Source organism: Girardinichthys multiradiatus, chromosome 18 (assembly GCF_021462225.1).
Source record: "Girardinichthys multiradiatus isolate DD_20200921_A chromosome 18, DD_fGirMul_XY1, whole genome shotgun sequence".
Taxonomy (NCBI): domain Eukaryota; kingdom Metazoa; phylum Chordata; class Actinopteri; order Cyprinodontiformes; family Goodeidae; genus Girardinichthys; species Girardinichthys multiradiatus.
Window position 1 is genome coordinate 50,670,925 of NC_061810.1, and position 18,129 is coordinate 50,689,053.

Below are 18,129 nucleotides of genomic sequence, written 5' to 3' on the forward strand. Positions count from 1 at the left end.
CTTGAACTGCTTGTAAATGGAGAGTTATCTGATCCGATCAAATTAGGACAGCAAGATAGCTGAGAAGTAAAGACAAGTTCAGGACCTATAGGGTCTGCCTAAGCACAGCATGAGATGGCTGATCACATCCAAAATTACAATGGGAAGGTAGAGGTCACCAGATGCAAGCAGTCGTACAGCAGAAGAAAAACACATCTTTATGTCAAATACAACATCCACCTGACCTTTGAGCCACACTGAAACTGCTTCAAGGCAGCTGGTTGAAAATGAGAGATTACATGAAAACACCCAGCAAGCTGATGCTTCACCAACCAGTTACTGTACAATCAGTTGGAACATGTTTAGTTAACTATAATCAAAAGCTTGGCAATGCATATGGAAGTTCTATGATAAATTACTTAAGAAGTATTGGACTTTTTTAACTACATTAACCACAATCATACAGTTTAAAGTCGGTATTCAGATCTGTACACAAATACACAGATATACAGACAGCCGGTTTCAAATGTTGAGGTCATGCCTAGTTAGTTATTACTTGAAGTCTATGTGAAAAGTGTGGCTTTTTCTTTTGAAGTTTTCATGGCATTGTACGCTCATTTAGTCATGCAATGGACATCAGAAAACACAAATAAAAACAGGAGTTAGCAAAATGTTTTTTCCTCTTTATTTCTATGCTGAAGAGGAGTAAAAATCAGTAAAATAAAATGTTTTTTGTTTAGTAGAAAAAAAAATCAGGTCTGAAATTATGACAAATCGAATAAAAACAAATGCATTTAAATCCACATGTAATTTTGTCTTTACATTTTCTAGTTAAAAATCCTAATAATCAGTAAATAACTGAAAGCAAATAAAATTCAATTGAAGGCTTTAAGTAAATAACATTTTAATCCTGTTAAAAACGTCAGATACCTAAACACAATCCATCATTAATCAATCAACAGAAGAAGTCACGAGAGAAAACAATGAGAGGACAGAGAAATACACCACCACACACTTCTACTGGGTCTGCAGGTACCAGATGGTTTGTTAAGATTTAATCAACATGTTCTGCTGAGTAGGACTTTATATTTCAGATAAAATAAAATGAAAACACTGGAGTAAACATGGAGTTACTAAACAAGCATGCAGCATACACAATAAAACCAGATTCAATCTCTGATCTCAGCTCAAAGACCTAAACCTGAGTTGCTCTCCGAAAACATTCAGAGGGAAGTAAAACTACTTTGAAAACCAAAAACTGAGTTAAAGCTCCTACCTGCTGCGGCATCGTCTCCTCATCAAGACACACCATCTCCTCTCAGCTCGCCTTATAGCCGATGTCCAGACGTCCCCCAGGATGAAGGACCCTGAAGGCAGCAGCGCTCTGATTGGCTCCAGTCGGTTTAAATCAGACAAACAGACTCTACAGAGTTCATTCTCCATGTAATCATCACTCCTCATCACTACAAATTCACTGAGCAACCTGAAATCTTTCTCCATTAAGCTGATGATCGAGGTTGTGTGTTTCAGGGTCACATCAGTTTAAAACTGTGTATCCTCCCTGTTTCCATAAACTCTCCCTTCCTAACGTTGAGATAGAAAAGTCCAGTTTTTCAGCCCTCCATTGGTTGTCATGTTTCGGTGAAGTTAATTGGCTCAGAGGTCTGAGCAGCAGACTTCAGTTTTCCCTGAGGAGTGTTGGGATTATGAATCTGAGAATATTATTTAATATTTAATATTAATATTTTAATATTTTATCAAATAATATTTGGGTCTATTATTGGATCCAGTTGAAGAGTTTATGTCTTTTTTTTGCCCGCAAAGAGACATCAGCGCGCTTGTCTCCCCTATCTGGTCCCTCTGGAAGGCCGTGTGGAACAGAAAGACTTGTGGGAGAAGTGGGGGGGTTTATGCGGGCAGTGGCATCATGGGAAGTCCGCTGTTACCCCCCTTCCCTCAGTTGCTGGAAGTCAGTTAAGTGCAATTTATTTTGAAAGTTCCAGAATAGTCTGTACCGGAGTTTAATGTTGAAATCCATGGCTGGGTCCCAACAGGAGGACGCTGGCGTTCTTTATTGGGTTGGCTTAATTAGTCTTTTCTGTCAGACCACTGGGAGTCCCCGAGCTGCAGCTCTGATGAGATCTATGCCCTGCTCTCTAACTCAATTATCAGCAAACACAGCAGTTTGTTACAAATCCTCCTGCATCTGTGCTCCTCACTCACTGAACCATAGCTGGATCCATGTGTGGATCAAAGACAAGGAAAGCAGCTTCATTCACCCAGTTTCAGTTCTGACATGTTTCCTGATGATGACACAAGCTGCAGCTTGTAAACATGCAGAGGATGTTTGTGGAGAACCAACAATGAAACCAAATTATTACAGATGAGACAATAGCTCTGGAGTTCAGGGGAGTGGGCCAAGCCAAGGAGAACAGAATGAAGGATGTCCAACAGGACCCCAGTGGTAGCTGGAGGTGAAGGAGGGACAGCCTCCTCGAGCTCCCTAATGGTATTTGCTGAAGCTGATGGAGGCAAGACATTCTTGACCTCCACTGCAGCTGGAACAAGTCTTGAAGACTGATACAAGCCCTCATGATGACCCTTATCTCATTAGATGCTCTAGTGTTTTTGACCCTAATACTGGGTCAGTGGCTGGTTTTGATTGATGTTCTGGCCCAGACAGGGGTGAGGATGTGTGGATCTAGAATGAAGTAGTAACTAAAAGCAGTGAAGGACTCTAAAGAGAAGAAATTGGTTGCAGGAGGACTCGGTGTGGACTTCAGCTGCTAAGACTGCAGCTGAGGACATGCTCATAGTGCTGTGAACAGTAGGAGATGGTCTGGATCAGGGCACAGGAACCTTTACAGTACAGAGAGGATCCTCAGAACTCTGGACAAATATGAGAAAGACCTGAGCTGTTCTTTTCATACTAGATTTGGATGAAATTTCCACAACAGAATGAAATCATGTATAGATACAAGCAGTGGGTTGGAAACTACATGGCAATTTTAATTCCTCCATAAATATGAGTTCTTTCATTTTCTTTTTGGAAATGTTTACATTTTTCTTTTTTCTGAAACCTAATTAGATTATTTATTAATGTTAATTAGTGGGACCGATGGTGAGAATGACCGTTTGGATTGTGAAGGTTGCTGAACCCAGGTCTAGACAGCTGGATGGTCTTGAGGATGCCTGCTTGAACTGTCTTGGACTCGGTTGCGTCTTGGTTGAGCCTTGGCTGAACTAAGGTTCAACCGGTTTGACCTCTTCCTAGCCCACTACATCTGTACAGATTAGGTTATACATTTTGTTTCATTGGATCAGGAACTATGCCTTACAGGAAAGTATCATAAAGGGTTGTAGGATGTGTTCATCAGAATTTAGGTTTTTTTGGTCCATGTGGGTTTTGTCAGCTAATTGGAACTCTTACTGCTGAAGCAAGTAATTTTGTGTAAGATTCTGCTCTCGACCTTTCGGGAACATTTGGAAATGGCTCATTCCTGTTCCAAAATGACTTTGTACCAGTGCAATCGCAAGGTCCATAAGGACATTAATGGGCAAGTTTTGTGTTTAGAAGAACTTCACTGGCCTGCACAGAGCCCTGACCTCAACCTGATTGAACACCTTTAAGATGAATTGGAGCAGAGACTGTGACCTAGGTCTTCTTGTCCAGGATCACTGGACTTGACCAAAATTCCCATAAACACTCTTCTAAATATTGTGGAAACCTTCCCATAGATGTTTAAGCTGTTACGGCTGCAGAGAGTGGACCAACACACGTCAGAACCTCTGTTTCCGTGGTTTGTTCTCGTCATGTTTTCGGACCGGGTCCTGTTTTTGCTCTGGTTTTAGCGAGCATAATTTTAATCATTTAAGTTTGTTTCCACCATGAGCCTGCCTGATCGAAGCAAATTAGGTATAAAAACAACTCCATAATGGGTCAGAATCATTCCCGAGATGTTCTACATCGACTATCACGACTGCATGGGCTCAACGTTTAGAGTTAAAGTGGTTCCTTACAAAAAGGTCTCAATCATAAAGTTTTGATCTGCTGTCAGTAATTGCATACAGGAAGATCCTATTAAAACTGCAACACTAGAAAGCAAACGTTTGAACAGTTTTTATTGATAAATATGAGTCCAAACAGATGTGGAGCTGTAACAATTAAATTAGTTTTTCAACAACAATTCACAGTTTGTACTGGCCAGCAAGGTGACAAGGTCCTCCAGATATGTTGTCGGATCTCAGTGGTTCTGATGCCATAGATGATGGGGTTGAAACAGCTTGGAAGAAACAGGTACATGATGCTAACAGAAAGTCGTCCAGCAGCTGGGAGGCTGGTTCTGATCCGATATGACAAGAAAGCTGTGAGTACAAAGGTCAAACTGATGACCATGACGATGATGTGAGTCATGCAGGTGTGCAGAGCTTTACCACTAGATTTACCTGAGCGTAGCACAGAGCAAAATATGATTATGTATGAAGTGGTGATGCAGAAGAAATCAAATACAGTGACCAGGAACACTGTCATCAACCCAACCAGACTGTTGATGTTGGTGCTTCCACAGGCCAGCTCCACCAAAGCCATGTGCTCACAGATGCAGTGGTTTATCACATTCTTGAAGCAATACGACAATGATCCTGCCAAAACCACCACCATCAATATCATGATGACATTCCTGATCAAAAGTGGAATCACAAACTTGAGGAATCTGTGCAAAGACATGTACTCATGGTAGCAGAGAGGGATGCAGATGGCAAAGTATCGGTCCAATGCCATCCAGAGAAGCAGAGTGGACTGACAAGTTCCTAGAAAGTGAACAAAGAACATCTGAACCAGGCAGCCGCTTAGAGCGATTCCCCTCCAGTTGAACAACACATTCAGCAATAGGTTGGGGATGAGAAGCAGTGGCAGGCTCATATCAACCAATGCCATGCAGGCAATGAGGATGTACATCGGTGAGTGGAGGCTTCTCTGTGAGACAACCACATAGATCAGCAGGGAGTTGGCAAACAGAGACACAACAAACAGGATCAAAAAGGGGATAGAAATGAAGGACTTCAGCGTTCCAAGCTCACTGAAACCACTGAAGATAAAGTATTTATGTGAGGAGATGTTGTCCTTCAGTGGTTCCATTGTCATCTTCTACCAAACCCAGCTGGTCCAGAGTGTCAGGATCAGCCTGAAAAACAAGTCAATAAGACAAACAAGTCAATATTATTTCTCAATGTCCGTCCGTCCGTCCATCCATGAGACAATAAAATCTGTTCAAAACTACAACACCTCTAAATATCCAGGGTCTCCCTCCTAACCTCCTAGCAATTCCCTGGGATGAAACACCTTCCTTGGAATGTCTGCAAGGTGTTCAATTCAGCTCACTCCTCTTGGTTTGAGGGACAATGACTCTACCCTGAGTTCCTCCTGACTGAACTTCTCACTAAACAGCTAACTGTGAATTTGAACATCTCTTGTAGAACGTTTCCTCATGCAGGTTAAATTTGTGATTTCTTTCTTTCACTCATGGCTCATGATCATAGTTGAGATCATTTAATAAATTATCAGCTTCAGTCCTTGCTTTTCCCCAAAGTTAACAAATCTTCATCAGAGGAGAACTACCACCAAATACCTTTTAATCTTCATCACTGCTGTAGCACTTAGAGATGTTCTTTACCAACTTTCTGGCTGAGTGCAGATAGAAGTGCCAATTTAACTTGCATGAGCTCCTGTTGAAGGGGTTTGCTCATTCAAGCCTATTCCCAACCCAAACAGGGAAATCACCACATAGATATTCATAAGTTCTGGTAGAGTCCAACACCCGTCAAACTATTTATATATCAATGTAAAAAACTGCTGAGACTTTTTAAGATTCTATGAAGAGTTCACCCCATAATCATTGCAAACCAACCACTTATTCCAGATGTACACAGAAGCAGCCTGATACCTTCTGATTCTGAAGAGTCTACTTTTAGGATAACTTGTGGTGTTCTCCTCTGAATCCTCCAGTGTTGTTACCTGTTTCAACTCAACCAGAATAAAAACTGCAGGTGAAGTTTGACTCTTAGATGGGCTCTTCCTCCTTCTACCTCAGCATAGATGCTCCCAGGGAGGCTGAGAAACATGACTCTCCTTCAGTTTGAGACCCCTATCAGAACCCCAACCAGTCCAGAAGATCTGTCTCTGACCCACCCACAACCCTCTGGTGTTTAGTCGACAGCTTAGCTCTGTGGGGTCCAGTTCCAGTACTTGAGGGCCTTTTGTTCTGCATGTTTTAGATGTGTCCCTGCCCCAACATAGCTGATTCAAACCAGTTAATAACCATGTGCTAATAAACTAAATTCTACAGGGGCCCAATTATAAATAATTCATTGGATTCTGGTGTGTCAAAAACTGGACTCAGGGACCACTGGTTTAGCTCATTTAATGCCACCATTATTACTGTAACTGTAATTAATGCTGGGTGAGGGTGCAGGTGCTGAAGGAACTTTCCTCTGGAGTTGGATCTTTTGCCATCCATGAAGTCCTATCATGTCTCTGTTTTAACCCCCTGTTGGTCAATATCCCAGTTATACTCTGGTCAGTTAAAATGAGCTTTACTGGTCTTTATCTCATAGGGTGGTTGATTCCCATTTGCCAGTGGAAACGTTTCCACTGTCTGTTACAGTTTTAGTCTTTTCAACTTATCAGCTAATGTTGGTAATAAACACTAGTTAAGCTTAAACATTAAAATAATAACTTGGTTTATGCCAAGAACACAGCGGTTTCAAGTTAAAATGTAAACCAAAAATGATGCAGAATATACACTTCATAATGAGGCAGCAAGAATTTGCAGCAGTTTTACCTAAAATGTGTTGAGTTTGCAACAAAACTGGTGCTAAAGTATATTCCTATGAAAAATGAACTGGCTTAATCACTAAAACAATTTCAATTTACAATTTACATTTGTATCAGTAAAAATTCCTGTTTTATGGTGTGGCCTCTTTCACACCAGTAATAATAAACCACTGCGAGTCACTTTGAACAGTCTGAACTGAAGTACAGAAAAAAGTAAATGATGAATTCAGCAAAAACATCTATCTATCTATCTATCTATCTATCTATCTATCTATCTATCTATCTATCTATCTATCTATCTATCTATCTATCTATCTATCTATCTATCTATCTATCTATCTATCTATCTATCTATCTATCTATCTATCTATCTATCTATCTATCTATCTATCTATCTATCTATCTATCTATCTATCTATCTATCTATCTATCTATCTATCTATCTATCTATCTATCTATCTATCTATCTATCTATCTATCTATCTATCTATCTATCTATCTATCTATCTATCTATCTATCTATCTATCTATCTATCTATCTATCTATCTATCTATCTATCTATCTATCTATCTATCTATCTATCTATCTATCTATCTATCTATCTATCTATCTATCTATCTATCTATCTATCTATCTATCTATCTATCTATCTGCTCTATCTATCTACAAAGGAAAATTGTGTCTTATATCAAATCTCATAAAAATACTGGGTCCTGAGTTTAAATACGACTTCTGTTTGAAATTCCTTAACATCTTCTCTCCTTTAAAAAACAAATTGACTCCAAATCCATGGTCTGTGGTTTTAAATTTCTGACTCAAAAGAATCACAGAAGATTGTGGAAACTGGTCATAAATCAATGAAATTCTGCAGAGTAAGATTCATTCAAACATGTAACAAACCTTAGGAAGAGCAGACGAAGATGCAGGTTCTTCAGACTTTAACTTCACATCAACAAAAATCCTGAAAAAACACAGAAATCATCACAGAATTTTGGGAAATGATCAAATCTGTTTACAGATCAGCTGCCTTTGTCCTAGAAACTGACGTCTCTGAAACATAAGAAGAATAAACAGAAAACATCAGAAATGATTTAATGGTTAAACTGGGAGTCGATGAAGCTCTGCTGTTTCACCTGGTTGGAATTTGTGACATTATCTTTGCAGGCTGAAGATGCCTTCTTCACCCAGCAGTGAACAGAAAGCCACTGACTCAGCACCTTTATATCCTCTGTCAGAAGCTGCCATTGGCTGCAGAAAAAATAGAGCCCGTTGCTGCCTGATTACAACCTAAAATATGTACAAAAAAATCAACTAATATAATGTCATTAAATACTGGAATAATGTTTTTCATTTCCTTTGTTTGTGTTCTTTACAGTTTGAAGCCAAGGTTAATTATTTGCTAATTTGTCCCCTTAGTTTAATTTCTTCGGCTAATATCCATCCATTCCTCCACACAATCCACCATAAGTTGTTTCAGTGCAGTTTTCCCCCTACATTTAAGCTGATCTGGCACTCAAGGAGATGAAGAAATAAAGAGTTTTAGGTGTTATTTTGTCATTTTCTTCCTGCAAACATGTCTTCAGGTGTCCAGCATGTCAGGATCCCTCTAGTCTTGTTTTTGGTTTCTACACCAACATTCAGGTAATGAAACATCTTGTTTGTACTTATCTTGGTTTTTCCCGCTAGTTAGAGTTGCTCTAGATCCGTTAGCGGGAAAAGTTTAAATCATTATTTCACATTTTATTCTTTACCAACCTGCATTAGGCCAGAGATGTTGCTTTACAACTGCATGATTCATTTACAATAACTATTAAACAGTGGTGAACCTACTTATTTTTCTTTTATTATCATCAGGTAAACTCGTTCTAGATATTTACAGCACAAAGACGAATTTAGACGTTTATTAGAATAATAAACAATAGGTAATCAGTACAGAAGTACAGAAAATTGATACCTTGACTGTCTAATCATTAGCAAATATTTATATCAAGTTGAAGATGGATAGAACGTGGAGTAGAGGATGGCAGGCCATGAAGATGATCAATGGGAGCTTCTGCGAAACTGCATCCAAACCTAGAGCTGTGGTCTCTCCTCCTGCAGAGCTGAGCTAGCGAAGTGTACCACCGAAAAACTACAACTCCTGAGAAAAAAGACCCAGGAAATCACATTACCTCTGGTTGTTGCGGGCATTGGCTTGCAGGCAAACCACGTGATAGCTCATCCTCCGATGTCATGACGCATATTCCGATGTAGGAAGCACACAGTGGTTTGTATTATAATGTTTGTGTTTTGCACTTTTTACTGGATTTCTGCAAAGGTTTCTGGAGGAAAAAACAGTGCTCTGGGACACATTGTGAGTAGAATATTTACGTTTAACTCTCTAGTTTCATTTCCAAAAAAAAAAAAAATTGCTGTTTTATTTGGTTGCAATTCTACAGGCAATTAAAAATATATATGCAAATGGGAGTGCTGGCGCTCCCATTCGGTCTTAAAGGGTTAGTGTGTTGTTTCAAAAGTTAGAAAATGTTGTTTTGAAATGTAATTATTGCATGTCTTGTGCAGGCTGGTTTTTCCCTTGGAGCTTTCAGTCGGAGAGTGAGTCCTCGCCTGGCTGGCATTGCCATGGTAACGGGATCATCCACCAGGCCACACTGTCTTACCTTGGGTAGCATCAGCCATCGTGGACCACTGTTTTCCTTCTTAGACATTCTTTGTTGAGAGGACTGTAGGATTCTAAGTGGACTCACATTTAGTTTTATTTTCTTATTTTTTTGGACACTGGGATTTTTTGTTCCTAATTATTTTGTGTCTGAGATTCCAGAGGTGTTTTTGAATCCTTACTTGGGTTTTAGAATTTGTGGTAAAAAGTCAAAAGTTATATGTGGTATATGACTTTTGAGTCAACCTCTTATGTGTAAATCTAATTTCAGTATATGATTCTCATTGCTGGCAGTCTGTTGTCAACTAATTTATTTGGGATGGTTTTTACAAGACCTGTCCAGGGTGAACGCCGCCTCTCGCCCATAGACTGCTGGAGACAGGCACCAGCTTCCCCGTGACCCACTATGGAATAAGCGGTAGAAAATGACTGACTGACTGACTGGTTTTTACAAGTCTAAAAATTTGCACAGTCAGAAAAACAATAGCTCAAAGGGTGGGGGTTAAATGTGCAAACTGTGCCGCCGGAGAAGGTGTTGCAAAGATGGGCTATACTATAATATTTAATTAAATAACCATTCGGTCTGTCAAGTATTGTCCTGGGAATACCAGCTTAATATGGCGGTGGTATTATGACGATAGATGATCAATAAGAGTGATTAAAGCTTTGGCATCTCTTCACAGCAAACTCTGCACGCACATGGAATAAATTCACAATAACTTCTCCTTAAAATATAAGAATTTTTTAACAAAAACAATTCAACTCCAAGTTAAACATATTTCAGTTAACAAACTTACTAAAACAATTCAGCTAAAACTACCAAACAAAATGAAGGAATAAAGCAAACTAATGAACTATGTACAAATGAAGGAACAAGAAAATCGATAAAAATGGTTGAAAACCATGACCAAACAAATGATGCAATATTACGATTCAGTATTATCTCTCTGAGAGCCAAAGTTTATCTTGAGTAACTTGGAAATGAGAACAGATTTTTAGTTAGTTTTAGAACTAACTTCTTAACTAACTAACTTCTTGCTGTAAAAAAGAGTAGATAAAACATTTTAATAAAATAATATTTTAAAGAATGATTGCTGAGTTAGAAATTAACCTTTTTGGATAATTGATTCTAAATGTAGTATAATGTGCCATCCCTATTTTATAAAAATGATATTTAAGGAAGTATTATTTTTGAGTTTAGAAACCAATAACCTTTTTGGATAATTAATTCTCAATGTTGTTTAATTAGATATTCTTATTTAGTAAAATAATATTTAAGGAATATTATTTTCTAGATTGGGAATCACTACTAAAATGACTACTAAAAGGACTACTAAAATGGTGACGAGGGACGTATATAGACTCTCAAAAGATGGTGACGAGTTGTGTAAATATTTGACCTGCCTGGCTCTAGCAATAGCTATTAGCGGTTGTAGCTAACAAAGAAAAGCTTATAGCATGTGCACCACGCATTTAAAGTAAATCTTGTACCTTAAAATACCAATTTAATCCCACCCGTCACAATAGTGACCCCAAAAAAATATTTCATTTCTAAGGATATTAAAAATGTTGCTGAAGGTATCTGTCAATGCATTTCCAGCAGATATTGAAATAATAAGGGGTCTCAATGAAATATGTGCAGTGTCGCATGTTTACGGTAAATTGTCACGTGACTAGAGATATTTACTTCCTGTTTGCACCAAGAGAAGTGGATGGCAGTAAGAAAGCTCCCAAAGAAATGGTTAGTAAAATATGTTGACATAAAGATAGGGCACAGACTTTTGGTACACATCATGTCTAAGGTGTCAAGTATTGAGATATGCATTTGCAATTACTCAACTTTGTTTAATGTGGTCATAGAACTCACAAACATGTCACCGCCAACAATAGTGACCGGTGGGATAACACAATGTATCTACATGCTAATTCACATAGGCAAACTGTTCTACCTTACTTTCTGCTGCTACCTAACTTTCGACCTAATTTTACACACAGAAACACACACACTGCACGGGTCAATTAGAGCTATATTCAATCTGTCCAATGGTTGATACAACACAGTATCCCATCTGTCACAATTGTGACCGATCATAAAACACACTTGTTCACACACTTTTTCATGAAAATTTGTAAAAATTATTATTGATTGTTTCAAAGAGATACCGAAGACACATGATTTGGATATTTTTGGGATTAAATGGGTTAATACAAAGATTAAGATGCATATGAGCGCTGATGGCGCGTTATGGCCGATCTGTTTAAAACCAGCCATTAAATAAAATTTCTCTTAACTTTAAACACAACACAGAAAAAATAACTAGCCTCAAAGCTGAGAGGCCTGTTCACATTAACTGAGCAGATAGCCTGCTAGCACTTAAAGTAGCTTAGCTGTCACACCACAAGCAAAGCAAAATATCATGAAATTAACAATATTCAGATACTTTCATCATAAACAAAATTTCTCTGCCCAAACATCACCTCTTATGTGAACGGTTCTGAATAAGGGAGACAGGAGGTCCAATGGTCGCTAGTTTGGGTAGCGAAGTTGGTCCAGTCCGGCCACGTGGTGGGCATGAACAAAGGTGCGCTGCGGCTCCTCATTAGCCGCTTTGTGAGGTAGCTTATGCTGGGTCGGCATGCATCAGCGTGCAGAACTTTGGTTCCATTTCTTCTTCTCCAGGCCGTGAGGAAAACCACTTCGCTTGGAGAGAACGTAGGGCTGCACGGTAGCACAGTGGGTAGCACTGTTGCTTTGCAGCAAGAAAGTCCGGGGGTCTTTCTGCATGGAGTTTGCATGTTCTCCCCGTGCATGCGTGGGTTCTCTCCGGGTACTCCGGCTTCCTCCAACAGTCCAAAAACATGACTGTTAGGTTAATTGGTCTTTCTACATTACCATTATGTGTGAATGAGTGTGTGCATGGTTGTTTGTCCTGTTTGTCTCTGTGTTGCCCTGCGATGGATTGGCAACCTGTCCAGGGTGTACCCCGCCTCTTGCCTGTAGACTGCTGGAGACCAGCTTCCCATGACTCACTATGGAATAAGCGGTATAGAAGATGAATCTCGGGGTCTTGTTCACGAGTGAGGGAAGAATGGAGCGGGAGATCGACAGACGGATCGGTGAGACTGCCACAGTAATGGGGTCGCTGTGCCGGTCCGTTGTGGTAAAGAGAGAGCTGAGCCAAAAAGCGAAGCTCTCGATTTACCGGTCGGTCTACGTTCCTACCCTCACCTATGGCCATGAACTTTGGGTCATGACCGAAAGAACGAGATCCCGGATACAAGCGGCTGAAATGAGCTTCCTCCGTAGGGTGGCCGGGCACTCCCTTAGAGATAGGGTGAGGAGCTCGGCCATCCGTGAGGGGCTCGGAGTAGAGCCGCTGCTCCTCCACATCGAGAGGAGCCAGTTGAGGTGGCTCGGGCATCTATACCGGATGCCTCCTGGACGCCTTCCTCGGGAGGTGTTCCAGGCACGTCCCACCGGGGGGAGGCCCAGGACACGCTGGAGGGACTATGTCTTTCGGATGGCCTGGGAACGCCTTGGGCTCCCACCGGAGGGGCTGAAGGAGGTGCCTGGGGAGAGGGACGTCTGGACGCCTCTGCGTAGTACAGTTAGCCTATGTGTATTAGCATGTAGATTGGGCAGCAGATCATACTTAACTTAGGTTGCTCTCCATCGGCAGATACACAAACGGCAGATCGTAGTCAGCTCTGAATCAAAGTTTGAAGAATTTGTCCATCATACCAACAAGTCAGACAGGAGAGGCAACGCCCTCTGGGAGAATGAGATGCAGAGGGGAAAGTGTTTTTGTTCAGGGATTCCAGCTGTGACTCCTCGTTCCCTGAATGTATTAAGAGTTGGTTTGGTTTGGTTAAGTTAGCGAGAGTTAGGTTAGCCTAAAAATGCGGTGTTGAACCCTATAGGCCACCTTCTAGCCGTCCAACAGCTGTCGATTCTCAAATAGATTCGACCATTATTGGCAGATCTAGAACCATACATCTGAAGAAACCTACCTGGTTTCTTCAAACACACCAACATGATTCCAGTACCCAAGAAACCCAACATCACAGAATTAAATTACAGTCAAAATCACTACAGTCAAGACCACAGGCCTCTCGTCCTGATGTCTGTGGTCATGAAATCCTTTGAGTGACTGGTGTTGAAGCACCTGAAGGACATCACAGGCCCCCTGATGGACCTCCTGCAGTTTGCTTATTGGACAAACAGGTTGGCAGATGATCCAGTCAACTTGGGACTACACTTCATACTGCATCACCCGGACCACCCAGGGATGTACACCAGGATCCTGTTTGTGGACTTCAGCTCAGCCTTCAACACCATCAACCCAGACATCCTCCACTAGAAGCTCATCCAGGTCAAAGAGACTACAGAAAAGTTGGACTAAAACTACTTCTTACCAGCGACTCCCAGGGATTATTTTTATTATTATTTTTTTTCTAAAGGATTTTGATGTTTTTAGAATTGAATCCGAAAGCAGGACAAGTCGACGTAAGCTAATCAGCACAAATGCCTCCCTTCACCGCAGAGGACGTAGACAAACTTTTACAGAAATTGGCTGTTTTGGAGATGAAAATCCATGGACTAGAAGTGAATGTGGAGGTGAATATGAGGTACAACGATGATTCAACTCTGCCTGTGATCCCAAACAGTGACAGCCAGCTCAACAACTCAGCCGTCAATCAGAACACTGAGAATAAACCTACCAGCAGACCCCCCTGGCATGTTTTAGGGGCATGCCCAAAAAATCAAGGTGGACGACTCACTGGAAGATCTCAGCAATTAAATAAATTAGAATGGCCAGAATTACAGAGAAATGTCCCCGTTTCCCCTGAGAAAAGGAGACTTCGACAGCGAGCTGCTGTCACAACAACTGATAGGAGTGAGACAGCTGGAAATAATGGAGTTCTCCTCCAGAACAGATTTGCTCCACTACAGAATGAAAACCAGGAAAATGATCCATCTTCTGAGAACAATAAAAGGTTTGAGAACAACCTTCATTCTAAACAGTTTTCTCCTAAGCTGCCAGAGAAAAAGCGCCCCACCAGACCAAGAACCCTAATAGTGGGCAACACAGCTGTGGATGGGATTAAAAACTTCTGCAACAAGAAAAACACAGAAGTTCTGATTGGTACCAGTAACGTGGTCTCTGATATCTCAGAGAATATTCTTGCAATCACAGAAAAGCGCCTGTCTCTAGAAAACCTTATTATACACTGTGGAGCCATGGATGACGTAGCTAAGAAAAAATCAGAAGGACTGAAGGAGGATTTCACTCGTCTTCTGAATATTGTTGGAGGTCTCAATATCAAGGTGTTTCTCAGAGGACCCTTTGCACCGATTTTCTGTGGAGATGAGGTTTTTTTGAGTCTTCTGATGATTAATAAATGGTTGAAAAAAAACATGTGCTACTACATCTGTGAACTTCATCAACAACTTTAATATTTTTTGGGAAAAACGACAACTCTTCAAGCAAGATGGTTTCTGTTTGAACAAGCCAGGAGCCAGACGTCTCACATCTAATCTCTTCTATTCAGTAAATAATCCACCAGCAGCTTCGACCTTCAGCAGAGAACATGGAGTATCAACAACAATGATAACGCTTCCTCCAACAGCTCCAGCAGAAACAACTGGCCAGTTGGCTGAGAAAGAGAGGTCTCCCCATCGAACAGAACTCTCCCATCTCCCCACTGAGCCTGCTTTTTGTTTTACTGGATTCTGATGACATGAAAGGAGCTCTTAAGATCGGGACCCAAATGGTTCTGACATCTTCTCCATTCAACATCCCCCGTGGCCGAGGCCCTGCTACTAAACCAGCATCTTTCAAATGCCGCAGACCTCCACCACCTCCTAATCTATCTCCTCCTAATCAGGACCTTCAAATCACTTCTCTGTGATACAGTCTGGGCCCCAGTGGTAACTCTATCAGAAATGAGCATGTCCAGGAAAAACTTGGGCCCCTAATAGGAGATAGTTGTAAAATCTCTGTGCTTATACGTGACAGAAAGAACAAAGCTAAAAGGATAAGAGACAGTAATAAACAATCAACAAAAGCCATAAACTGTCAGGTACAACCAGACACAGAGTTAATATCAGCAACTAAGTCATATAAACTGGCTTTATTGAACATTAGATCTCTGTCAGGAAAATCATTTTTAATCAATGACTTCATTACTGACCACGATCTTGATGTTATGTATAAACAGGGCAGTCAAATTTAGTTTATTATTCAGATTGGTTAAATAGTTTTCTATCAAAGGAAACCCTTCAGATTGTGTTGAGTCGACCTGAGCGTAGCACAGAGCGGAATATGACTATGTATGAAGTGGTGATGCAGAAGAAATCCACCATAATGACCAAGAAGATTCCTAATAACCCAACGAGACTATTGATGGCAGTGTTTCCACAGGCCAGCTCCACCAAAGCCATGTGCTCACAGATACAGTGATTTATCGCATTCTTTAAGCAGTACGACAATGATCCTGCCAGAATCACAACCACTGATACCATGATTACATCCTTGATCAGAACTGGAATCACAAACTTGAGGAATCTGGGCAAAGACGTGCTCATGGTAGGAAAGGGGCCTGCAGATGGCAAAGTATCGGTCCAATGCCATCCAGAACAGAAGACCGGACTGACATGCTCCTAACGTGTGAATGAGTAACATCTGAACCAGGCAGCCACTTAGAGAGATTCCCCTCCAGTTGAACAACACATTCAGCAATAGGTTGGGGATGAGAAGCAGTGGCAGGCTCATATCAACCAATGCCATGCAGGCAATGAGGATGTACATCGGTGAGTGGAGGCTTCTCTGTGAGACAACCACATAGATCAGCAGGGAGTTGGCAAACAGAGACACAACAAACAGGATCAAAAAGGGGTTAGAAATGAAGGACTTCAGCGTTCCAAGCTCACTGAAACCACTGAAGATAAAGTATTTATGTGAGGAGATGTTGTCCTTCAGTGGTTCCATTGTCATCTACCAAACCCAGCTGGTCCGGAGTGTCAGGATCAACCTGAAAAACAAACAAAAGAAACAAGTCAATATTAAATTCTTAATGGCCAATTATCCATCCATCCATCCATCCATCCATCCATCCATCCATCCATCCATCCATCCATCCATCCAACCATTCATCCATGAGAACTGCTTTCCAGTTCAAGGTACTGAGGATTTTGCCAACAGGGTACTGTGTCTCAGTGAGAAAAGTGGTTGTCTTGCAATCTGAGGGTTGTGGATTCGATTCCAGCTTTGATTGACTTAATGGGTTAACTTAACTTTAGCAACGTTTTTGCCAACTTTTGTCCCATTTAAGGTGAGAACACTCTGGACCAGGTCTGCACAGTGTTGTAGTTGGTAGCACTGTTTCCTTGCAGCAAGAAGATCCTGGGTTCAACTCCCTGCCAGGGGTCTTTTTGCATGGAGTTTGCATGTTCTCCCCATGAATGCATAGGTTCTCACAGGGGACTCCAGCTTCCTCCCAACGTGCAAAGACGTGCCTTTTAGGTTAAGTGGTCTCTCTAAATTGCCCTTAGGTGTGTGAATGAGTGTGTGCAGTGGCGTTTTTGCATTAGGGGCCCGTGGGGCACGGCCCCACCAGTGGGGCTGTTTTGTACAAGAAGATATATGTTTTTTTAATAAATCAGATATAAAATATACATTTTTATAATTTCTTTTATATATCAGACACAATAATGTGATTGAGCTTAAGGTAATAGCGTAGTAGTGTGTGAATTTGTCTCTGTGCTTATGCTGCTCGCCAGTTTTCGCTCGGTGGGGCACAGCAGAGTTGGCCCTGTACGTGCACTGTTATGAGCTGGACAAACTGTTGCGCATGCGCGTGCTCAACGTGCACTTTAATTTTGTAAGTAGGGCCAGGCGGCCAGGGCCCCTGAAGTGTTCCCATTGGTTTATACAAAAGGGCGGGCATTCCCTTTGCGATAGCTGTTCTTTAGCTAATGAGGGACTGATACGAAATATAAATACAGTAGGCTACTAATGATGAATCGTGTGGACTACTTAACGACCGTTCGATTTTGCACCTTGCCATTTGAGGAGAAATTGGAAATGAAACATTTGGGACCACATCGACCAGATAACTTTACCATTTTTCAAGAAGGTAAAGATAAAATCTGTCAGAAAGGCTGGTAAAACACGAAAGTGGTGCATCACATGTGGATAATGCTATCAAGTTAGCTTTACTAGGGACAACGAATGTTGCATCGCAGCTTGACAGTGCATACCAGCGTAGTATTGAACAACATAACCGACAGACTGAAGAAAACAGGTATGTTCTTGGCCGAATTATAACCTGTATAAAACTTTGCGGAAAGTGTGAGATTGCCCTGCGTGGACATGACGAGTCTGCTGGTTCCTTAAATCCCTGCATTTTTAGATGCATATTTGAGACGATGTGCGAGGGAGACTCCAGATTCAGGAGCCATTATGATGCTCAACCCTATTTTAAGGGCATCTCAGCAGTCATTCAAAATGAACTTTTGGATTGCATGTACAGTTTTACAAGGATGAGGTTTTTCAGCAGGTGACAAATGCACCCTTTGTTGCCGTGGAGGCAGATGAGACGACCGATGTGTCTTGTAAATCACAAATGGTCATCGTGCTGCGCTATATGGTAAAC

At 41.1% G+C, this 18,129-nt stretch overlaps 2 protein-coding genes across 2 annotated transcripts; both read right to left on the reverse strand.

Annotated features, from left to right (window-relative positions):
• Positions 1 to 4,084: 4,084 nt before the first annotated feature.
• LOC124884500 (olfactory receptor 52N2-like) lies at positions 4,085 to 7,988 on the reverse strand. Its single transcript, XM_047392438.1, has 3 exons — positions 7,946 to 7,988; positions 7,713 to 7,773; positions 4,085 to 5,162 (listed from the first exon to the last, which is right to left on the reverse strand). Exon 3 carries the CDS (start codon positions 5,120 to 5,122, stop codon positions 4,157 to 4,159), a length of 966 nt encoding a protein of 321 aa, XP_047248394.1. The 5' UTR covers positions 5,123 to 5,162; positions 7,713 to 7,773; positions 7,946 to 7,988; the 3' UTR covers positions 4,085 to 4,156.
• Positions 7,989 to 15,754: 7,766 nt separating this feature from the next.
• Positions 15,755 to 16,463, reverse strand: LOC124884729 (olfactory receptor 52N2-like). Its single transcript, XM_047392776.1, is given in 2 exon segments — positions 15,755 to 16,052; positions 16,054 to 16,463. Coding segments are annotated over 2 exon segments (708 nt in total).
• Between the last annotated feature and the right edge of the window lie 1,666 nt (positions 16,464 to 18,129).